The sequence below is a fragment of the Taudactylus pleione genome, unplaced genomic scaffold, assembly GCF_031769625.1.
Source record: "Taudactylus pleione unplaced genomic scaffold, aTauple2 ptg000070l, whole genome shotgun sequence".
NCBI lineage: Eukaryota > Metazoa > Chordata > Amphibia > Anura > Myobatrachidae > Taudactylus > Taudactylus pleione.
Genome location: NW_028284472.1, coordinates 14,897,236 through 14,923,291, shown reverse-complemented (window position 1 = coordinate 14,923,291; position 26,056 = coordinate 14,897,236). Strand labels below are relative to the sequence as shown.

The 26,056-nt window shown below is 44.0% G+C and overlaps 1 protein-coding gene across 1 annotated transcript in view; it reads left to right on the top strand.

Annotated features, from left to right (window-relative positions):
- Positions 1-26,056, top strand: part of LOC148533789 (adhesion G protein-coupled receptor F5-like) — a 147,916-nt gene that overhangs the window by 53,244 nt on the left and 68,616 nt on the right. Inside the window, exons 2-3 of the mRNA XM_088467272.1 lie at positions 20,420-20,542; positions 23,106-23,178. Coding sequence (XP_088323398.1) covers positions 20,441-20,542; positions 23,106-23,178 — 175 coding nt within the window. The 5' untranslated portion in view covers positions 20,420-20,440. The remainder of the gene's footprint in view (positions 1-20,419; positions 20,543-23,105; positions 23,179-26,056) is intronic.

Below are 26,056 nucleotides of genomic sequence, written 5' to 3'. Positions count from 1 at the left end.
GCAAAATGACCCTCAATTGTTATGGGTTAGTTTTGCTTTTAGTTTTGGATCTGGATTTCTTAACAAATTTATAAAAACAGCTAAAATCATATAATTTGGACCGGTTTCTGGGCCTGATTCTGACCCGCTCGCGAGCGCTGGACGCTCGCAAGCGGGTCGATGGTGCCTAAGTGCGCATGCGCACGACGGAGGGAGCTCCGTCGTGTGCATGCGCGAGACCCGGCGAGCGACAGGGAATCCGTCGCTCGGGGTCTCGCACCAAAGGGGGCGTGCTGTCGATGGTGAGTGACCGGGGGCGTGGCTGCCAGATGGAGGCGTTCCCATGGGAACGCCTACCGTCTGAGTCCGGCCCCACTGACATCACTAGTGATGTCAGTGGGAGTGATTTTGGCTCTGATAGAGCCAAAATCACTCCAGGGCTTGCGGCAGCGAGACCCTACCGCAGGGTCTCATCGCAAGCCCGATGGTCTTACCCACAGGTATGCGAGCGTCCATGAGGTCGCTCCAAGTTGAGGTAGGAGGGCCCTGATTCAGAGCGAGCGCTCTGGTCAGAGCATCCGGCTCTGGATCAGGCCCTCTGTTCCTACAGTATTACTAACATCAATAACATCAAATTCCAATCAGTTTTGTCTACCACACAGCACACAATATTGTTTTCACCAAGACTGGCCAAAGGCTGCAGTGAGCTGACCGGCTACACTAGGTGACAGAGCAGTGGCACAAACACATGGCAGTGTAAAAGAATGTATCACATCTAAACAATTGTAAGTAAGTGCAGCTCACTTCAAGTTCACTTCTAACAAGCGTACACTAGAGCCTGTGTGCAGCTTTGCACTGGATTACAGGTTCTACTAGTGTCTGACAAACATACATAGGACAAAGATGCCTGCAGTCTTTAACATACTCCCCACCCACTTCATCTACCTAAAGCTCTCTCTAATGGTGACTAGTATGTAGTATTGCAGCATGAACCACAGCTCACACCCTCTCCGTAGACTCTCCTGTGTGAAATGGCACCTGAGAGCACGAGGGAGGGACTTACATGCAATGCAAAACACACAAGATCGTTTTTGGGGATCCGAATTCCGAACTTGACGGGAAGACCCGAGTCACGACTTGGTTCTACTCGGTACCCCAAAGAGATCTGAGCTGGGACTGAGCTGGCACTCAGTTCGACTCGGAACCCAAAAGTTTGGATGTGTTCGGTTTTCAGAAGAAACCGAATCGTTCATCTTTAGTATAGAGAACATATTACCTTTGGATGATCCCATCATTTACCGCTACCAGCCGAGGAGACTGGAGAAGTGGGTGTTCATGACCAAATGGTGAAACGTGACTGCGTGTGAGGCTAGTAGGCGTCTTATCAAGACCTGGAGTTGTGACCATGAGCTATACCTAGATTTGGCTTTTGCAAGCTGCTGCTTCTCAGCATGTTGGAGAAGAAAATTCTTCGTAAATATAGCCCCTTGTCTTGTACAATATGTTATTGTCAGGGGTAGAGGTGACGCCGGAGCGGCTGATGGGGCTGCTTTGTGGAATAGCGGTCACAGGGGCCCAGGGATGCTGGTCTATCTATGCCTGGAGGGCCCCCCTGTTCTCTTCTGAGCTCCCAAAACCTGCTATGCAGTGACTGATATGTCCTTGGGTTGTGTCATTTTAATCTTATATACTGACTGAACATAATAGAAATTCTTGCTGTTATCTTATGAACTGTTAGTAGTGCAAACAAGCCCATAGGCTTACCTGCTTATTATGTGACACCTGCACCACTGAAGATGTCTGACCAGTATCCTACTGTGTGTCTCCATTACAGGATAGTATGGAGTACAAATCTCTGCATAGATAGATAGATAGATAGATAGATAGATAGACAGACAAACATGAGATAGATAGATAGATAGATATATAGATAGATGTGAGACAAATAGATAGACAGACAAACATTAGATAGATAGATAGATAGATAGATAGATAGATAGATAGATATGTGATAGATAGATAGACAGACAAACATGAGATAGATAGATAGATAGATAGATAGATAGATAGATAGATGTGAGACAAATAGATAGACAGACAAACATTAGATAGATAGATAGATAGAAGATAGTGTGTGAGATAGATAGATAAATATATATGAGAAAGATAGATATGAGATAGACAGATATATAGTGTATGAGATAGATATGAGATACATAGATAGATATTAGATAGTGTATGAGATATATAGTGTATGAGATAGTGTTTGAGATAGATAGATATGAGATACTGTAGATATGAGATAGATAAATAAATATGAGATAGTGTATGAGATAGAGAGATAGATATGAGAGAGATAGTGTATGAGATAGATAGATAGATAGATAGATAGATAGATAGATATGAGATAAATAGATAAGATATATATTGTGTATGAGATAGACAGATAGATATGATATAGATAGATATGAGATAGAGATAGATATGAAATAGATAGTGTATGAGATAGATAGATATGAGATAGATAGATAGATAGTGTATGAGATAGAGAGATAGATTATGAGATAGATAGATAGATAGATAGATAGATATCCATCTATCTCATAACTATCTATTTATCTATCTATCTCATATCTAGCTATTTATCTATCTATCTATCTATCTATCTCATATCTATCTCTCTATATCATACACTATCTATATATCTCATATCTATCTATATATTTCATATCTATCTCATACACTCTCATATCTATCTATCTATCTATCTATCTATCTATCTATATGAGTGTATGAGATAGATAGATTTGAGATACTGTAGATATGAGATAAATAGATATGAGATAGATTGTGTATGAGATAGACAGATAGATATGAGGTAGATAAATAGATAGATAGATATGAGATATATAGATATGGTTAAGGGTTAAAGAAAAATTATTTGGATAAATACCTTTAACAAATTATGTATACACTGAAAATTTTATGTATTACTGTACAATTCCTGAGGAAAAAAATAGATATGTCATGTACTTATATTGGAATGTGTATCTTATATAATTGTATATTCAATAAGTAATCTCCATCCTTAATTTCAATAGGTGCAATATTTTTCCCTGTGTATATTTATTAGTGTACATAAACATGTATATTTACAATATATCGTGTTATATAGGAATGAGGGTGCAGTGAGGCGCATGCTGCCTGAGAAATTTCTAGAGCTACGGTAAAGCATGAGTGGCTCACGCTGCGAGCGGGAAAAAAAAGGTTGCGTAGTCAGAGAGAGGGGTCGCGTGGCACCAGAGGACGAGAGTATAAATAGAACGGCTCATCTGGTGTTCCCTCCCTTCAGTGCCTGCCTGACTCTTCACCCAGCACTTTTATTACTGCTCATTACCATAAAGAAAGGCTGTAATATTGATAAGTCACAAGGGGAATAATAACACTTATAAAGCCTTCAGCCTAAGGGTCGGATTCAAATAGAAGCGAAAAGCCTAAATCCGCAAAAAAGTTTTGCCTATTGCCACTTTTCGCCTGCTTGCATCTTATATCCAAATTCAATTCCAAGACGTTTTCACGTACGCGGAAACTCAATGCACTGTTAAAGTGTCTCCAATGAATGGCAGGCGAAAAAAAGTGCAGAATCTCTATTTTGGGGTACAAATTTTGGAGAACTGATTCAGAACACTTTGGACCCCCCCCCAAAAGGACAAATCAGGAAAATTTTTTTACCTCAGAACACCCCAAAAAAGAAATGTAATTTTTGGGACGAAGATGAAAAAAGTTGGGGGAATAAGATAAAAATTAGCGAAATAGGTTTCTTGGGGGGCTGTTTGGATGGGGCAGGCGTTTTCAGGATTGCAGGTGCATGCAGAAGGTGGATTATTTACTTTTTTTAAAATTGCACTTTAGAGACACAAAAATATGCTATCACCCATTTTCAAGTACCCCAAATTTGACTGGACTATTTATTTTAACCAAAAAATACTGTTTTCTATCATTTTTCACCACTTTTCCCCAAAAAAGTTTCTAGAAACCTTTTAACACAACTTAAGGACACAAAGTACATTTATTAGGGCTAATAGTACACATCTGTAGTGATTTCCAGTGTCAGAGCATCTTATTTTGGGGTACAGACTGATTCCCCCAATTTATTCAGTACTTTCCGCCTGTTATGCATTCGCCTATTTGCGTTTTCACCTGTTCTGCAATTGTATAGGGCAAAACCAGGGACGCGCAAGCCGCGAATACGCGTCCCAAACAGGCAACGGGACTTTTCGCGACTAATTGAATACAGGCCTTAGAGAGAAAATTGGGGGAGCCTATTTTAGGCAAAGTTATAGAAAAGAACCCAGTGCCTACTACTTCTTGGAACACAAGGAGCAGAAACTTACATTCTACTTGTCACTACCGCAATGATACAGTAATATGTCACTATCGCAATGATACAGTATTATGTCACAGAGGTAGCCATTTAAATCTTTACAGTGAGCTCATAAATAGAACTTCAATTGACTTCTCTGCACAGTCAATTGAAGTTATTCAGGATTCGCATAGCAGCTATAATTAGAAGCTGTAGTATCAAATCTAATTGGATAGTGTTTCTTATATAGCAGGAGCAAAGGATAAAAGGTAACTTTTTGTATAGCCACTGTAACAACTTCAGAAACCATCTATATACCTCATAGCCCGGGCTTTTTCCTAGGCTGAACCTGACTCTTCTTATGTACATTATTACTTGTATGTAAGCAGTTTAGTGTGACCAAACACAAGTTGTTGGTACTTTTTGTAGATCTAAACAACAGATAAAAATTACTGTACTTCCCTGGGTATAGGTTAAGTTATCTCCTGGAAGTGATTTAAAAGTTTACTGTATACTTCCCAAACTACGGAGCCCCAGCAAGACTCTCCGAACTTATTTCTGAGCATTAATTTCAACATTGTTGTCATCTCTGTATGTTGTTACTCATTGTTCATATAAAACTGTATATGTGTGCTCATATTCTGAAATGATTATTTTCATGTATAGAAGAGTAGTTATGTATGTTACTATTAGTCTGAATATATACTGTACAAAGATAAAGCTGTGTTTAATGGCGTGTACTCTCATGGTGGAGTGACACAAGGTGGTGAGGACCAGAAAACAAGCTACATCAACACAATACACTATAGTAATCCATATCAACACCAATCGATCAGTGTGTGACCTAGGGTTTTCCCAAGTAGGCTCAGAATACTACCAATACTTGGGTGGATGCACTGGATTAATAACCGGAGGTACACTCCTTACCAGGACTTTAAGGGTGGGTAAAAGAGATTAGATGGAAGTAACCTAGTGCATTTTTTAGAGAGTAAAAGAGGGTTTAGATAGATAGATAGATAGTTAGATAGATATAGATATGAGATAGATAGATAGATATGAGAGAGATATGAGATAGATAGATAGATATGATTGAGAGAGATATGAGATAGATATATTCTCAGCATGACTCACTTCTCTACTCTATCCTCTCTCTCTCTCCTGCCCTGAACAAGCCATTTCCCTATACAATGCCTCCCTTACTTCCGCTCCGGAGATCACTATTCACCATTGCAGATTCACATCTCAACCCTGGCATTCCAAATGCACCAGATATCTGCAAAAGTGTTCACGAACTGCCGAGCGACATTGGAGAAGATCACGCTCTAAGGCATATTTTCTCCATTTCAAATGTACGCTCTCATCCTATAGTGCTGCTCTCTCTTCAAGAACCTAATCTCCTCTCCGTCCTCAAATCCCCAGAATCACTTCACCACCTTCAACTCCCTCCTCCGCCCACCCCCTCCTCGCCTCCCCTCCTCCCTCTCTGCACTTGACTTTGCTACCTACTTTACATCTAAAATTGACTCTATACGTCAGGACATCATATCCCACCAGTCCCCCAGCTCTCCACATTCTCCTTTCCCAGATCACCCCTCCCCATCCATTTTAACGACTCTAACATTATTTTCCCCTGTATCTGGAGATGAAGTCATGTCCCTCATCTGGTCCTCCCCCCTTCCACCTCCCCCCTTGACCCTATCCCTTCACATCTCCTCTGCTACCGCTTTCCTTCTGCCTGCTCCCATCTTGCCCACCTCCTTAATCCCTCCCTATCATCAGGCACTGTCTCAGCTGCATTCAAACATGCCCTTGTCTCCCCCATTCTTAAAAAACCTACCCTTGATTCTAACACTCTCTCCAACTACCGTCCCATCTCTCTCCTCCCTTTTGCCTCCAAGCCCCTTGAGCATGTTGTTTACAACCGCCTTACTACCTTTCTTTCCTCCCACTCCCTCCTTGACCCTTTTCAGTCTGGCTTCCGTTTTCTCCACTCCACTGAAACTGCCCTCACAAAAGTCAGCAATGACCACCTTGCTGCTAAATCCAAGGCCCACTACTCTCTACTCATTCTCCTTTACCTCTCTGCTGCTTTCGACACTGTGGACCACCCTCTCCTTCTGCAAATCCTTCACTCCCTTGGTCTACGTGACACTGCCCTCTCCTGGCTATCCTACTACCTCTCTGACCGATCCTTCTCTGTCTAATCTCATGACTCCTCTTCTCCCCCACAGCCTCTTACAGTAGGTGTTTCCCAAGGTTCTGTTCTTGGACCTCTCCTTCTCTCACTTTATACGTCCTCACTAGGTGAACTCATCAGCTCTTTTGACCTCCAATATCATCTCTATGCTGATGATACTCAGATCTACCTTTCCTCCCCTGACCTCTCCCCCTCTCTACTCACTCATATCTCCAACTGTCTCTCTGCCATGTCTTCCTGGATGTCCCAGTGATTTCTTAAACTTAATATGTCTAAGACTGAGCTGATCATTTTCCCACCCCCCAACATAACCACACTTCCCACCATTTCTTTATCAATTGATGGCACAACTATCTCCTCTAGCCCCAAAGTGCGCTGTCTTGGAGTTATCCTGGACATATCCAGAATCTCTCGCAGTTCTGTTGTTTTCATCTTAAAAATATTTCCAAGATTAGACCCTTTCTCACCCAGGATGCCACTAAAACCCTCATAGGTCATCTCCAGATTGGACTACTGTAACCTCCTCAAATCTGGCCTCCCCAACTCCCTTTTCGCCCCTCTCCAGTCTGTCCTCAATGCTGCTGCTCGGCTCATCTTCCTCTCAAAATGCTCTGCATCTGTCTCCCCTCTCCTACAAACTCTCCACTAGCTCCCCATCCCTTTCAGAACCCAATTTAAGGTTCTCACACTCACTTACAAAGCCCTCACACATTCCTCTCCTATTTACATCTCTGATCTTCACTCTCCTGTCCGCCCTCTCGTTTAACAAATGCACGCCGCCTCTCATGCCAATTGATTACTTCCTCCCACTCCCGCCTCCAAGCTTTGTCCACGCTGCTCCCTACCTTTGGAACTCTCTCCCTCTTCCCATCAGACTCTCCACCTCTCTACAATCCTTCAAATGGGCTCTCAAAACCCACTATTTCATCAAAGCCTTCCAGCTTTCATCGTAACTTGCTGCTACATACTCCTTCCTCCCTGCCTACCCCATCTGTGTCACACCTGTCTGTCTGTCCCTCCCCTTTAGAATGTAAGCTCCTATGAGCAGGGCTCTCTACCCTCTTGTGCTTCTCCTAACTCTACTTTCATCTACTTTTTACTCCCCACTAGGGCACCTAACACTTGGTTGCTTTCCTCTGTTACTTATCTGGGTGTTATGGTCGCGAATGTAGCAATGTATATTATTCATGTCCTGTATTGTATTTTACTGTAAGCCACCCTATTTGCCTATGTACTGTGTAAGGCGCTTCGGAACACTTGTAGCACCATATAAATAAATGATAATAATAATAATATATTGCTAGATAGATATATACGAGAGATATGAGAGAGATAGATAAGAGATAGATATGAGAGAGAGAGATATGAGATAGATATATTGATAGATAAATATATGAGATATGAGAGATACAGTATATGAGATAGATAGAGATGAGATATATACGAGATAGATAGATAGATAGATAGATAGATATGAGAGATAGATAGAGATGAGATATATATGAGATAGATAGATAGATATATATTGTTACGTTCTGGGTTATTTGTGGACCCGGGGTGGTAGCAGGAGCGATCACAGAATCAGATTTGTAAATAAAACTAGGATTTTTAATAAGTGCTCGAGTGGACATATAATGTGGCAGTAAATAAAAGTCCAGGAAAATATAAATGTGCACAAGAGTTCTGTGGTGGGAGCAAAAGGGTTAATGTCCAGGTAGAAACAATTAGAGCAGTCCAGGTGTGCAGGTAGTGAAACTGAAAATAAACAAGCCAGGTTTGCAGATAGTGAACTGAAGTGCAGGATGTCAGCAGGCTCAGGCACTCAGGTATGGGCAAGGGTGATGGAGGTAGCGGTGTAGTCCAGTGGGAACTAGGAGCTGACAGGCAGACTGGCAGACAGCGGATTCACAGGAACAGGAAAGCACAGAGAACTCCCTCTCAGCTAGGCTGAGATACACGTTGCACTGGCAAAGAAGGAAGGCACTGACCCTTCCTAAATACCCCATGCCGTGCTGTTACTGGCCGGAGGGAACATGTGACTCACCAGGATTGGCCAGCCGCATCACATGGCCAGAAGGCAAGATGGCAGCGCCCATGCCAAACGGAATGGAGACGCCGCCAGGCCTTACCAGCGCAGAGTGACAACAGGCCCGCACAACAACGCATGCAGCCAAAGCCCCCCGCCAGACACCAGCTCCGCCACCAGACAGCCCGCGCCACAATGACCTCACAGGTAACACTCGCCTATCGCCATGCTGAAATACCCTGGCCGTGACAGTACCACCCCCTTTTGGGGTGGCCTCAGGACACTCACCAGGCTTCTCCGGATGGGCAGAATGGAATCTCCTGATGAGTGTGGGAGCGTGGACATCACGAGCATCGGTCCAGCAATGTTCCTCTGGACCGTTACCTTTCCAGTCCAGCAAATACTGTAGATGACCTCTGCGTAGACGAGAGTCCAAGATCCGGGCGACCTCAAACTCAACTCCTCTCTTGTCTGGACTCGAGGAGAAGCAGGTAGAGCACTATGGAATTTATTCAGGACCAGGGGCTTCAATAAGGAAATATGGAAGGAATTAGGGATTTTTAGGTATGGGGGTAACTGTAGACAATAGGCCACTGGATTAATGACTTCTGTTATGGAGAAGGGACCGATGAAGCGTGGTGCAAATTTCATAGAAGGAACCCTCAGACGAAGATTCCGGGTGGATAGCCAGACCTGGCTTCCAACTTGCATGCGTGGAACTATTCTATGCTTCTTATCGGCCTGGGTCTTATAGCGAGAGGATGCCTTCAACAAATCAGACCGTACTTGAGTCCAGATGGCAGCAAAATTCCGCACCGTGTCCTCCACGGCCGGAACATCGAAAACAGGCAGGCTTCGGAATTCGGGAACACGAGGATGAAGGCCATATACAACCTGAAATGGCGTTTGGTTAGTTGACGAGTGGTAGGAAGCATTATGTGCAAACTCAGCCCACGGCAGCAAGGCAGCCCAATTGTCCTGGGAAGATGACATAAAAATTCTTAAGAAAGTCTCTAGATCTTGATTAACTCTCTCGGTGGAGCCGTTGCTTTGCGGATGGTAGGCCGTGGAAAAGTTTAACTTCACTTGAAGAACAGAACACAAAGCCCTCCAGAATTTTGCAGTAAACTGCACACCACGGTCAGAGACAATTTCAGCAGGAAGGCCGTGTAGACGAAATATGTGTTGGAGAAACAACTGTGCCAGGTCAGGGGCAGAAGGTAACTTCTTCAACGGTATATAGTGGACCATCTTAGAAAATCGGTCTATTACAACCCAGATAGTGTTGAAACCTTGAGAGACTGGCAGGTCTGTGACGAAATCCATGGAGAGATGCGTCCATGGACGCGATGGAGTAGGTAATGGAAGCAATTCCCCAGCTGGAGCTTGTCGTGATGATTTATGCTGGGCACAGGAGGAGCAGGAAGAGATAAACTCCATTATGTCTGCCTTCATAGAAGGCCACCAATAGTGTCTTTTCAGGAACTCAAAGGTCTTCCGAGTGCCTGAGTGCCCTGCGAAGCGAGAGGAATGTGCCCAAGTGAGAAGCTGCTTCCTTAATTCCGGGGCCACAAATGATTTTCCCGTCGGAGGCTGAAGTTGTAATGCGGCGAAAACTCTTGATTCCAAGACAGGGGTATTGCTTTGATTTTCAGATTGATCATCACAGAGGAGAGATCTCGATAGGGCATCAGCCTTCTGATTAAGTGCTCCAGACCGAAAGGTCAGGGTGAACTGAAACCTGGCAAAGAATATTGCCCAGCGGGCCAAACGAGGACTCACACATTGGAGGTTTTTGAGAAATAGGAGATTTCTATGGTCCGGAAATACAGTAAATGGAAACTTGGCGCCTTCTAGCAAATATCTCCATTCTTTCAACGCCAACTTTACAGCTAGTAGTTCTTGCTCACCTATGGCGTAGTTCCTTTCGGCAGGAGAGAATTTTTTAGAAAAGAACCCACACGGATGGACTCGGTTGTCCTCATAACGTTGAGACAAGACTGCTCCCACAGCTTCAGATGATGCATCTACTTCCAACAAAAAAGGCCTGTCCAGATCTGGTTGTCGAAGGACTGGTGCTGAGATGAAGGCCTGTTTTAGAAGATGAAAGGCAGACTCTGCCTCAGGTGACCATTGGGCAGAATTAGCACCTTTGCGGGTCAAGGCTGTAATGGGAGCCAGCAGTGTAGAAAATCCCTTAATGAAGCGTCTATAATAATTGGCGAAGCCCAACAATCTCTGGATGGCCTTCAGTGTCTGAGGTCGGGTCCAATCCAGAATTGCTTGTACCTTCTTGGGGTCCATTTCTAAACTGGAGCCAGATATTACATAGCCGAGAAAAGGTACACTGGGCACTCCAAAGACGCACTTCTCCAGTTTGCAGTAAAGGTGGTTTTCTCTCAAACGGGTCAGGACCTCCTTAACATGTTCTTGATGTTTAGCCACAGAGGGTGAAAAAATCAGTATGTCATCCAGATAGACAACAACCGAAACATATAACAGATCCCGGAAAATCTCATTAACGAAACTTTGAAAGACAGCAGGGGCGTTACATAATCCAAAAGGCATTACTAAATACTCGAAATGTCCATCTCTGGTATTAAAAGCGGTCTTCCATTCATCGCCAGCTCGGATACGGATGAGGTTGTAAGCCCCTCTTAGATCTAATTTAGAAAAAATGACAGAGCCCTTGACCCTATCAAACAACTCAGTAAACAGGGGAAGAGGGTATCGATTTTTTACAGTAATGTCATTAAGGCCTCGATAATCGATACATGGTCTTAGACCACCGTCCTTCTTGCCAACGAAGAAAAACCCAGCTCCGGCAGGTGAAGTAGAGGGGCGGATGAACCCCTTTGCCAGGTTGTCCCGGATGTACTCGGTCATGGCTTGAGTCTCAGGCAAGGACAGCGGATAGGTACGACCACGAGGTGGCATCTTATCAGGTATCAATTCAATTGGACAGTCCCATTCCCTATGAGGGGGTAAGATATTTGCTTGTTGTTCAGAAAAAACGTCGGCAAACATCTGATATTCCTTGGGAATGGCAGAAGAAACTAATGAAACTGTCTTTCTCACAGGTCGAATTTTTGGAAGACAGGATTTCTGACAGTCCATACCCCATGACAGAATCTGCATAGAACTTCAATCAATCCTGGGATTATGTTTACGTAACCAGGGTAGACCAAGAACAATTTCTTGAGAGGCCTCTGATATCACCAGGAATTTTAAGGACTCAGAATGAAGTGCCCCAATTCGGACCAATACAGGTTGAGTCTCTTTGGTGACTATCCCATTAGTCAGAGGCCGTCCGTCTATCGAGGTCAGAGAGATAGCATGGTTGAGAGTCAAACAAGGTATCTAAAATTTATCAATGAAACTAGACGTTATGAAATTTCCGGCTGCTCCTGAGTCGATTAGAGCAGTAGCAAAGACAGGTTTGGGTTTAAGATCCAAGGCTAGGGTAATCGTGAAATCTTTAATTTTTGGAGACGGGTTCATAACTCCTAACTTGATGTCTCCAGGATCAGTTAGGATTTGGCATTTCCCGGTTTACGGGAACAGGAAATCAGCAGGTGACCAGACTCTCCGCAGTACAGACAGAGGTTCTTTTGCATTCTTCTCTGACGTTCTTCTTTGGAGAGGTGTGTATGATTCACCTGCATAGGCTCCTCTTCAGTGGGAGAAGGAATGGGACGGGTAGAAATGGAGGGGGTAAATGACCTTTGCCGGTCAGTTCTGTTTTTTTCAGCCTGACGTTCCCTGAAGCGTAGGTCAACTTTGATACACAACGAAATCATGTCGTTCAGATTAGTAGGAAGCTCTCGAGTGACTAGATCATCCTTTAGTCAGTCTGACAACCCATGCCAGAAGGCCGAGGTGAGGGCTTCCTCATTCCATTTGAGCTCTGATGCTAAAATTTGAAATTGCACGGCATATTGACTGACAGGACGGACCCCTTGCCTCAGTGTCATGATGTTTGATGATGCTGATACAGTACGCCCAGGTTCATCGAAAATCCTCCTGAAGGATGACACAAAGCCTGCGTAATTATCCAGTAGTGGATCTGAGCGCTCCCAGAGTGGGGAAGCCCATTCCAAGGCCTGGCCGGATAACAGAGAGACTATATAAGCCACTTTAGTTCTTGCAGTTGGAAAGTTGTCAGGCTACAGGGTAAAATGTATGTCACACTGATTTAGGAATCCTCGGCAGAGTTTAGGATTGCCGTCAAATTTATTAGGTAAAGGAAGACGTAAGCGGGGAGATGATCTGCCTCCTGTATTCCCAGACGCTGATGCGGATGTAATTGCTGGTACTTCAGGGGTAGAAAAGGAAGTTTGCAAACTATCCTGTCGCTTGGACATCTCTTGCAGAAATTTAGCCATCTGATGCTGCATGTTTTCCAGATTTTCTAATCGACCAGAAATGCACCTGAACAAATCCACTCCTGACTCCTGATCCGTGGCCGGCTCCATGTGGCCAGTGCAAACTGTTACGTTCTGGGTTATTTGTGGACCCGGGGTGGTAGCAGGAGCGATCACAGAAGCAGATTTGTAAATAAAACTAGGATTTTTAATAAGTGCTCGAGTGGACATATAATGTGGCAGTAAATAAAAGTCCAGGAAAATATAAATGTGCACAAGAGTTCTGTGGTGGGAGCAAAAGGGTTAATGTCCAGGTAGAAACAATTAGAGCAGTCCAGGTGTGCAGGTAGTGAAACTGAAAATAAACAAGCCAGGTTTGCAGATAGTGAACTGAAGTGCAGGATGTCAGCAGGCTCAGGCACTCAGGTATGGGCAAGGGTGATGGAGGTAGCGGTGTAGTCCAGTGGGAACTAGGAGCTGACAGGCAGACTGGCACAGCGGATTCACAGGAACAGGAAAGCACAGAGAACTCCCTCTCAGCTAGGCTGAGATACACGTTGCACTGGCAAAGAAGGAAGGCACTGACCCTTCCTAAATACCCCATGCCGTGCTGTTACTGGCCGGAGGGAACATGTGACTCACCAGGATTGGCCAGCCGCATCACATGGCCAGAAGGCAAGATGGCAGTGCCCATGCCAAACGGAATGGAGACGCCGCCAGGCCTTACCAGCGCAGAGTGACAACAGGCCCGCACAACAACGCGTGCAGCCAAAGCCCCCCGCCAGACACCAGCTCCGCCACCAGACAGCCCGCGCCACAATGACCTCCCAGGTAACACTCGCCTATCGCCATGCTGAAATACCCTGGCCGTGACAGATATGAGAGAGAGAGAGATATGATATAGATATATTGATAGATAAATATATAAGAGATATGAGAGCGATATTAGATAGATAGATAGATAGATAGATAGAGATGAGATATATATGAGATAGATAGAGATGAGACATATATGAGATAGATATGAGATCAATACATATATTGATATGAGATAGATAGATAGATATGATATAGATATATAGATATGAGATAGATAGATAGATAGATATGAGATAGATAGATAAATAGATATGAGATAGATAGATATGAGATAGATAGATATGAGGTAGAGATATGAGATAGATAGATAAATAGATATGAGATAGATAGATATGAGGTAGATAGATATGAGATAGATAGATATGAGATAGATAGATATGAGATATATAGATATGAGAGAGATAGATTGATCGATACATAGATATGAGATTGATAGATAGATATGAAATAGATAGATCAATCGATAGATAGAGATGAGATATATATGAGATACATATGAGATAGACAGATATGAGATCAGTAGATAGATAGATAGATATGACAGATGTGAGAGAGAGATAGATAGATATGAGATAGATATATTGATAGATAGATATATATGAGCTAGATAGATTGGTATAAGATAGATATGAGATAAAGAGATATGAGATAGATAGATATGAGATATATATAAAATAGATAGATATGAGATAGATAGATATATATGAGGTAGATAGATAGATATGAGATAAAGAGATATGAGATAGATAGGTAGATATGAGATAGATAGATAGATATGAGAAAGATAGATAAGTAGATAGATAGATATTGTTATGGGGAGAGGCAGGATCAGGTTATTATATGGGGACTGTAGTGCAAGTTAACACAAAGTTTGACTTGCTACAATGACCTTTTTCCATAGCATGATCCAGTTTCCAGTGAAATGAAACCCCATACGCTGTGTGATGAGCTTTCAGAGGTAGTACGGGCAGCTCAGATCAGGCTGTGGGGTGACATCTAGATGGACGTTACTCCACTTACTGATAATATGTAAACTTCTCTGTGCTGTAGTTTATATGAGAGCTGCAATTTCTGGTGTTGGAATTCTGTACTGGTGTCATATATATACCAATGACGTACAATGCAGATACTTTGCCAGCACGTTCCCTTGCAGTGCTGGTTTTAATAAAAGGGGCATAGGGCCTTCTAACTAGACTGCCGAGCTCAGAAATGTGATGCTGTTCTGATGGAGAGGGGTAATGCGGAATTTGAATGCTAGATAAGAACATGGGCAGGAAAAGTCGCTCAGATACAGAGGCTCTTGTAGCCCCTGATGAAAGAATGGTGACGCTATGGGGCTCATTCTGACACACCCATGGCCGCTTCTCCTTCTGGCCACAGCTACCGGCCGTGTGTGATAATGCGAGAATCCACCATTGTATAGTAAAAATCTATATACATCAGGCCCATAAAGCATTTTTTATATGCTGTTTACTACATTACTATAAATGTTACATCTAACGTCACTTAATAGCAGCCTGTACCGCGCCTTTGTCTCTCTTATTGCTTTTCTCCATAAAGGCTCTCATGAGCTGGCCCCTATTGTTTTGTTACAATTTGTATTAGAGCATAATATCTGTATACCTTCCACTAAGTGCATAGTGATTTATAAATACTGTATTCCACTACTGATTATATTATATACAGCCCTGTAATGTCCCACGTTGCTGTGTCCTGGGTTAGCACACGTAGCTAAAACTATTTCCCCCAAGTCACATATTTTTTTACTGCTGGCTTTTAGTGCCAGTAATGTGACATTCTGGTCTCCAATGTGCAGGCGTTGGTTGGTCTCTAAGGGTTGTGCAGTAAATCACAATCTTACAGGGCGTACATAAGGAACCTTACACTGTTATATTCCATTGTCCAGCCACCATTGCTTCAGGGGCAAACACAGGATTTCCAGATGTGGTTTCCAAAGGGGAGATGTACTAAGCTCTGGAAAGTGATAAATAGGAAAGTGATAAACTACCAGTCACTCAGCTCCTAACTGTCATGTTACAGGCTGTGTTTGAAATATGACAGTTAGGAGCTGATTGGTTAGTACTTTATCACTCCAATTTATCACTCTCCAGAGCTTAGTACATCTGCCCCCAAATGCTTGATTTTAGAGTGAGTGTGAAGAAGGCATAATTAGCACAGAGCAAGCCATAGTCTGCCTCGTACAAAGGGCCGTGTATAGTATGTAATACGTCAGACCAGTGGCATCACTTGGGGGATGCACCCTCCGAGAAGGTGACACCAAAATGCTGGCTCCTCCTCAGTGACCAGGACCAAGCACTACAGTGTAAAGTAATTTAGCAGTGCCTGGCTTCCTGTCATTGAGAATGAGCAGATAGTGTAGGGAAAGTCTCTGGGCACAGCCTGGTATCTCCGTGAGTGCTGGACACCTTTTCAGGTGCGTGCGCCTTTCAGCGCACACAGGGAATCTAATAACCGACCCCAGTGACACCACTGCGTCAGACTTATAGAGGCCATCAATTACAGTAACCAGTTAGATGCACCAGTAGGGCCAGCCACACACAGTGCAGTGTATGAAATACATCAGACATATACTTGGCCAGTGATCACAATAAGCCATTAGATGTGACAGTAGAGCCAGTCTGCCTCTGCTGAATTTATTTTATTTCCTATAACATAGGTGGTCAGGAAAAGGTAAAACAGTACTGAACTTTCTAAGCACACGTTCGCCCACTTCATGTGAAGTTACCTGTCTCCTCTTGCTGGCAGCTGCTCTCTGGTCTCTATGTATGGTACACTGATTTAGAGCTCAGATCCACACACTCAGTAGACTTGGAAGGAAAAGGTGCTGCAATTTGGCATGTGCATCAGCTACGTCCTGTACGATGTACTAAGCTCTGAAAAGTGATGAATTGGAAAGTGATCAACTACAAGCCACTCAGCTCCTAACTTCACAGGGACAGAGCTTTTTCACAAGCTCTGTCCCTGCAAGGGATCTTTGATAAATTGCTGTGATGTTTCAATGCAATTTTAGGCAACAATATCACATTACAACTGCATTTGAAATGTGGATTGTAGTAAGTAGGTGCCTATGTCCTATAATACTGTAAGGTTGCTATTTGGCTTCAGACCCTTGTTGTGCTGTAAATAACAATGAGATAAGTTTCCATGAAAAACAATTTTTTAAAACCATTGGGGATGCTCACGGTAACCACCACAAATGACTTCAAAATTAAATGCATAGAAATGACTGCGAATAATTGGGGTTGCTCAGGCACCCACCGAGCTGTCTCCAATATCAGGCACAGAACAATGACCTTACTCTGGGGGAAATGTTTCAAGCTTTGGAGAGAGAAAAAGTGGAGTAGTTGCTCTACCAATCAGCTTCTAACGGTCATTATAAAGACTGCTCTTGCTAAATGACAGAAGCTGAATGGTTGCTTTGCATAGATTCCCCACTTCATCTCTCTCCAAGGCTTGATACATCTCACCCTCTGTGTTCAAAGTATGTAAATATCTTCAGGACTAGTATATAGATCTGAGATCGCTGTAACTCAGCCAGCTCCTGACAGAAGTCTATGATCATACTAAAAGATGCATTTTATGTGAGCTTTGAGCAGTTTCCTTTCTGAGCAAGGTCAGTGTTCAGTTGTAAATCCCCAAAGATGTTTACTTACAGTGAACACAAAGCAATAAAGGGGCCTATCCATTAGGCGACCTGAAGTCTGAATGTCTAGCTTTCAGACCTTCAGGTCGCCGAGGTGCGGTGCCCGCACTAAACAGCGTTCACTGGACGTCATTCAGTACAGGAGCCCGACCTCCTATCTCTAAACATGCCGACCCTGATGAGCATCGTCAGGTTCAGTGGCGTAACTACTGCCCCCACAGCCCCCGCAGTGGCTTGGAGGCGCCGGGTAGCTTGGGGGCAACGGAGGCAGTGGTTATGCCACTGCAACTGTGTGTGCTGGCCTCTGAAGTGATCAGAGGCTAAGGAAGCCTCCGATCACTTCAGAGGCCAGCGTTCCCAGTAATGCAGTGCGCGGGTGACGTCATGACGTCACCTGCGACCTGGGAAACCTGCGCGGCCGCGTCTGCTGGGTCAGCGTGGCAGCCGGAGAGACAGCCCGGTTGACAGCGCGCGAAGTCAGGTAAGTGAGGGGGGGGGGAGAGGTTTGGGGAGGCCACAACTACAGGGGGCACAACTACGGGGGGGCACAACTTTAATGGGCACAATTACAGGGGGTCCTGCATAATGGGCACAATTACAGGGGGCCCTGCATAATGGGCACAATTACAGGGGGCCCTGCATAATGGGCACTATTACAGGGGGCCCTGCATAATGGGCACTATTACAGGGGGCCCTGCATAATGGGCACTATTACAGGGGGCCCTGCATAATGGGCACTATTACAGGGGGCCCTGCATAATGGGCACTATTACAGGGGGCATTGCATATGGGGCACTATTACAGGGGCCCCTGCATAAGGGGCACTATTACAGGGGCCCCTGCATAAGGGGCACTATTACAGGGGCCCCTGCATAAGGGGCACTATTACAGGGGGCCCTGCATATGGGGCACTATTACAGGGGGCATTGCATAAGGGGCACTATTACAGGGGGCATTGCATATGGGGCACAACTATAGGGGGCATTGCATATGGGGCACAATTACAGGGGGCCCTGCATAATGGGCACTATTACAGGGGGCCCTGCATAATGGGCACTATTACAGGGGGCCCTGCATAATGGGCACTATTACAGGGGGCCCTGCATAATGGGCACTATTACAGGGGCCCCTGCATAATGGGCACTATTACAGGGGGCCCTGCATAATGGGCACTATTACAGGGGGCCCTGCATAATGGGCACTATTACAAGGGGCATTGCATAAGGGGCACTATTACAGGGGCCCCTGCATAAGGGGCACTATTACAGGGGCCCCTGCATAATGGGCACTATTACAGGGGCCCCTGCATAATGGGCACTATTACAGGGGCCCCTGCATAATGGCCACTATTACAGGGGCCCCTGCATAATGGGCACTATTACAGGGGGCATTGCATAAGGGGCACTATTACAGGGGGCATTGCATATGGGGCACAACTATAGGGGGCATTGCATATGGGGCACAACTATAGGGGGCCCTGCATAATGGGCACTATTACAGAGGGCATTGCATAAGGGGCACTATTACAGGGGGCATTGCATAAGGGGCACTATTACAGGGGGCACTGCATAAGGGGCACTATTACAGGGGCACTAACTTGATACACGCAGTTTACAGGTTATAAACTATGTTCCCAATAATCTGGTTCTACACGGACATAAAAACTGTGCAACCTGTCTTGAGCTGAGGTGACGGACTGGCAGGAGCAGAAAGGAGGGTTGGTGAAGTAGATCTGTCAGGGTGGGATGTAATGGGCATTACTGTTTGTGCACACAGTAATGCCAACTACACATTATGCCAATGTGCTATTAGGGGCATTACTGTGTGGCATAATGTGTAAGGGGCATTACTGTGTGGCATAATGTGTTGTATGTGGCATTACTGTGTGGCATAATGTGTTGTATGTGGCATTACAGTGTGGCATAATGTAAAATAGGGGCATTACAGCGTGGCATAAATTTGTTATAAGGGCATTACTGTATGTCATTATGTGTTATACGTGGCATTATTGTGTGGCATGTGTAAAGGGCATTGCTGTGTGGCATAATGTGTTGTAAGGGGCAATCTGGTGTGGCACACTGTGTTATAAGTGGCATTACTTAGTGTGTCATAATGTGTAAGGCATGTTACTGTATCATGTAACCACACACCTTAAACGTCGTCTTTGAGTGTGTTTGATCTTTGGGCGGGAAAGGCGCCTGAAACTTTTTTGGCATGGGGGAGCAAAATTTATAGTCACGCCACTGGTCAGGTTGACGGGCATGTTCAGTATATAGTCGGGGGCGGCAAGGACCCAGCGTGCAAGTGCATCGCTGGTCCTTTGCGGCTATCCATTGCCCGACTTTGTGGACAACGTGACCGAAACCTCCTGGTTTTGGTCGGATTGTTCACAAAGTCGGGTTATGGACAGGCCCCTTTAGTGTCTTAATTCAGATCCATCCATATGTGAAGATAAGGGTCTAAATGACTGTACTGGCCCTCAGAATTGCAGAATCCTGGACACGGGGCCAGTTATCCTCTAGCCGTTTTTGCACGTTGTAAACTTAATAATCCATTACTGCTTAGGACTTAAGGATTGCTGTTCTGCTACTTATGTTTGGTACAAAGTGGGGAGAATATACATTTTTAAAGCTCTAGAATGATAACTGAATTTATCTCTACATTACGTGTTTCATTTCATACGTGTTCCCTCCACCTGTTGTTAAACCAGTGAGTCCCAGTAAGAGGGATTTGTAGTTCTACAACAGCAGGGGAGTCGCAGGTTGTCCGAGCTTCATGCAGTGTCTCTCGGGTCATATTATGGAGATGACACTTAAAAAAGATGAAAAATAGAGTGCGGGATGCTGTAGGGAGTATTTAAGGTGTCATCAATTGTGACAACATTAATTCAGGGCATCAAATGTTTTCATGGAACCTGACCACTGAGCATTTTTGTATTCATTTCCAGATTTGCTGAACGAGACACAAGATGCTTCTTGTGTGGATATTTATCTTTTCACTGTCTGTACTTGTGACGCCTTGTGAGGCGACAAAAGAATCGTGGGACCTCTCAGCATTGCTCTCCTCCTTGGTGAGTATAAACAAGAATCCTTGGTGCGCAATTCCTTTTATGATCGGAGATCCTCCTTGCACTTGTCACATTCGCCCCACTGTTAATCTGGCCCTATTTCAAGTTCATCCTAAACCCGTAACCATCTACCTTATTTTGAAAAATATTAAATTGGCCCAATAAAAAAAAAAATACAGATAGCTTTCAATTGTGATTAAAACAACTTAAAAAAAAAAAAAAACCCTCCAGGCCCACAAGTTGTTTAAGTTTTCTCCAAAGTACCTGATTTAATTAAATTCAGTATTCTTTTGATTTCCTGGCCGCAAAGTAGCTCAGAACTCACATTTCTCTATATATGGCGATGAGAATGATGACGTGAATAATTACTTATCCACAGTATTTTGTCTATGTTTGAAATAATATCTCGTATAACCATAAAACATCCTGCAATGATTAAAAACTTTGGGGGAAAAGTGAGTTGAGGTTTGTGGTTCCAGCTCTAGTGTGGTTAGAGAACAGATGTTGTCTTGTTCTCTAAACCTCACTGTTCCGTGAGGTCATCCTGCCATAATTACTATGGCCAGCAACACATTCATTCAGCTATTTTGTGCTCGTAGTCAACTTAAGCCTTACTGTTTGGAGATGATGCATTTAATCAGAAACCAGCTTACCTTAAATGTGTAAGGTGACATATATATTGGATGCTTTAACTTCTCTTCCGGAACTCAGAGAAGTATTTTTGAAGAGCTCCTTGGGACAGTTTGTAAAGCATAATGTGTGTTTGTCCTAATAGGAACAATACGGACATTACGTAAACTGGTTGGACCAAATTGTGGGCAGACGGGCCAAATCGAAGGGTGGCACGGCACTGTATGTGCCGCTCAGACAGGCCTGGCAATAGAAATCTTGGGGCCCTGTATACTCATGTTTTTTTGCCACCGCCCTAACCCCTCATTATATATTATGCTGCACAAGATTGTCCCAATTCATATTATGCCACATAAAATGGTCTAAGGCAGTGATTCCCAAACTCATTCCTCAGGGAGCACTAACAGTGCATGGTTTCCTATTTTCCTAGTTGGTGCACAGGTGTATTCACTACTGGCTGACAGATTTTAAAAGATCCAGAGGTGGAGCTAATTATTTCACATGTAATTATGTGAGGAGACCTGGAAAACATGCACTGTTAGTGCTCCCTGGGAAATGAGTTTGGTAAACACTGGTCTAAGATATATTACTTTTTGAGAAATTCCCTTTACCACACCTCACAGTTTTTTGTATAACTTCTGTCTCTAGAATGTAAACAACAAAGCCAAATTGAAATATGATTGTAATATCTAGCACATATAAACTTACTATGTTCTGCAGGGGATGGGAATGGGATGCCATCGCTCGGGATCCTGGCGGCAGGGGTGTATCTTGGGGTCCAAGCGCCCCCCTCCAATGACTGCTTCTACTTGAAAAAATATAATAACACACACTGGGGGTAGTTTAATTCAGACACCTGTAGAAATAGGGAGAATATTTTTTTTTTCTCTTTTTAGCATATATAATTATATCTTTTACAGAACTTACTCTATTGCAAACTACTATTTACTAATGCCAAAATACACAAAAAAGCTTGGAAACATAGCATTAAAAACAAACATGTATTATGGGTAAAATAATTTACATATATTCAAATTGGACAGTACACTGCATTATGCTTTTTTAACTCTGCCATATAATTCCCATACCCAAACCGAGCACCGGCATCCCGTACCCAACCTGAGCCTTATATAGAGTCTGGTGCTTCCATTATATTCTGTATCCATGGCATGGGTGTAACTACCATAGGTACAAGGGGTGCGGCTGCTATAGCTCCCAGAGCTGAGGGGGGCCTATTGTCAAAGTTACATGTGTTATATACATTTATCACCTATCAGTGGTACATAGAGGCCCTTACAAACTTTTATTATGGGGCCTTCAAATACCTAGTTACACCCCTGATCCATGGCACTGTTTTTTGGCCAGGAGGTATGACATCATCACGCCTGACGGCACATACAAAAAAGCCTGTACTTGCGCAGGTAGGGAGTCTGAGGAAGGGGAGGAAGGGGGATAATGGGGAGGGGGGCAATGTGTTGTGAGAAGCCATCTTCCAGTGAAAGTTGTATTCTGTATATGCTTTCCCTCTCATTCCCTCCCCTGTTTCGCCTCTCTTGGTGTAATATATTGCCAGAATGCACACGCACAAATAAGAATAGATAGTTGCTCTGGCAACACGCCCCAACATGCCCACAAAATGGCTTAGTGCTGCCATCCAGTTACCACCCATAAACTCTCATTAGCATCTCCAAGATAGTAACCACTGACAACCGTGCATCTGTTCGCAGAGATGTATATGCAACCCAGGATATATGCGCAGTATGGGAAACATCGCTAGCAAGATACTGTAGATACTGGCACATACGAGGCTGCACGCACCAGGCCCGTCCTCGTATATGTGATGAGCATTTGCTATTAGTATTATTGCACAGTACATGTACTATAGTGGACCTGATTATTCTGCATCATGTGTAATGTACTATTTGTATTCCTTTAGGGTCATGTGTTCCACGGGTCTGAATCTGAAACAACATTGGAAAGAAGCCTATCAAGAAAGAAGCGTAATGCTGGTAAATCAATTGTTATTATCCCCATAATCTCATACTGTATGTTGTCAAATGCTGTTTATTGCTTTTAATCATTATTATCACTCCGATAAGTGTAACATTAATATCACAAACATTAACCAGTGTCCAAGGAGAACCCTTACTAAAATTAAATGAATCCTAAATCACATCACTAACTAAATTGTGTACTGCAAGCTGCCATATTTTTTGGAAACGTTTGTACCACATGCAAAGTCACTGACTAAAATCAATAGTTAAGTTCCCCCGTTAGCTACAGCGCACGATAGAGTTGGCTTTTTTTTCTACAATATCTGCCTGATGACTGATTTCCCCCCATTGTTAGAGCGCGCCGCCTACAGCACCCAGCTAACACCTGATTGGCTGCTTCACAGTACATTTACCCACAATGGGGTATGTTTACTAAAGTGCGGGTTTTTAGAAGTGGATTTGTTGCCCATAGCAACCAATCGGCTATTATCTCCTAGAAGGCGCTAGATAAATGATGATAAGTAGAATCAGATTGGTTGCTATGGGCAACACTTCCATTTCTAAAAACCCACAATTAGTTACTATACCCCAATGCGTCAAGTTTTAAAATAAGTCCCATTGTGATAAAGAAACGTACTCGAAGAGCAGATATTACGGAGTTCACAGAAGTCAGATGAAAGTTGTATTTCTATTTGCTTAGTTCCATAAATCTACAGAGCTTCATGATTTAACAAACATTACAAATGAATAAAGCAATTAATGGAACTGACACAAGACAAATATTAGTAGAGGAGTTTGGCATACTTTGCTGTATAAATACTCTTATTGCATTGCATTATAAATTAGCAGTAGTTACATGGCATGTTCAGCATGGCTAGCTGCTGGAGAGGAGACACGTGTCATTGCTGGTTGGGAGCTGGGGACACTGCAACACGACTATACACAATGCATGCTTTGTAGACCAGGCAGGGCTCATCCTGGGCTGAGATTGTCTGTGTTCATAACAGATCACCTGTAAATGCCGGTATGTACTCAGTCAATATTATAAGTAGCCACTGAACTGCATCTGTGTTGTTCCCCACATAACACGGGGAAGCACGCACGGTGCCAGGCTTGTCAGGCAACTGGGGGAATTCTCAATCACTGGCTCCTAGTATTTCCGGGTTTAGGATTCGGGAGGTCTTCTTCGCATGCGTCGAGTGACAAAAGCGCCTTAGGGGGTGCTGGGAGGGATCCAATTGGGGTGTTCGCTGATGAGTCTGTTGCCGGAGTCGTGGCTGCGATAATATGCCAATACTGGTATCAGCCCTTCCCAGGTGCAGTAGCCTGAGTCTGAATGAACGAGCACTGCAACGCCCATTTTTCAGCGTCTCTGCGCGCTGTTACGCTGCCGGCCACCATCAGACCACCATCGCATGCACCATCGATACTTGCACCAGCTCTGTGACAGTTTTAATTTCTCCATCTGAACGTGGCCTCTGTGGCTGTGTAGATAGATAGATAGATAGATAGATATGAGATAGATAGATAGATATGGGATAGATAGAAGATAGATAGATAGATAGATAGACAGATATGAGATAGATAGATAGATATGGGATAGATAGAAGATAGATAGATAGATAGATAGATAGATAGATAGATAGACAGATATGAGATAGATAGATAGATAGATAGATAGATAGATAGATAGATACTGTAAGCAGACAGATGAGACAATGAGATAGATATGAGATGAATAGATCACCACTGATACTTGGCATGCATTGTTCATCTGTGTAAGCTGAATTCTTCCATTGTTCTGTGCATTTGGCAGTGACGTCCTCGCCATTCCTGTTGGGGCAGTTTTGATAACCAGAGACAGCACTTATCAGCACTGACATAGACTAGATGTTATCTGCTAACACGGGGATTTTATTTTTAGTAAATTACGCTGGTTCTTCATTCCTCGCTGATCTCTGTCACAGTGGGAAAAACATCCACATACCTATAGTGGGCCTGATTCTGACGTGAATGTAAGTGGAATTGCGGATGGAACTCGTGGAATTTACCATACTGCTCATGTGTCCAAGAACAGAAATCGGCTATGCGAACGCGCCAGATCAGGCATTTACGCACACATAGAGATCTCTAGTGCATGCAGATTGGTCCATCGGCGGCGCACTCTTTCAATGAAATGCACATCTCTGGGGAGGTGACTGGGCGGAGAGCATGATGGCGCACAGAACCGTTCAGTCTCGTAGAAGTGTCATGGGAACGTCGTGGGTGTGTAGGCTGACGTCCATGCTCTATGGTAGCGTGCGGGCGGAGGTGTGACGCCTGTTTCAGATATATGTATTGCACCCGACATGGGGTGGATTCAAGTCCTGATAATATTAGTAACGGCTGTGGGTGCGTACGTAAAAACAGCGGGCGGCACAGGTCTCCAAATGCAGATGTACAGATTGTCAGTATACGTGGATTCCCGCATTTGCAAAAGGGAGTAGGCTGTTGGGGCCGAATTAAAAGTGGCAGTGGATGCGTCCAACTCAGGATCAGGCCCACTGCATTTACATGTGTAGTGCTGCCATTTCACATTATACCACACTATAGTGCCCCCATTTCATATCATGCCACACTATAGTGCCTCCAGTTCATAATGAGGATGAACGTACATCTCCGATGTTGAAGGGTCTGTGTCTGTGCAGGACCCATTCTGTGCATGTGCCAGGAGGGACGAGGCTTGGGTCTGCGTTGGCAGACAGACTTCTGGAATTTTGCATGACCAGGCACCAGCCAGAAGCTTCCAGCAGCCTGACCTATGGAGCAACCATCGTGACTATCAGTTGCGATGGTGATACCAGCCTGCGATGTGGGTTGCAGTGCTGGGACCGCAAATGCAGAAGGGAGGTGT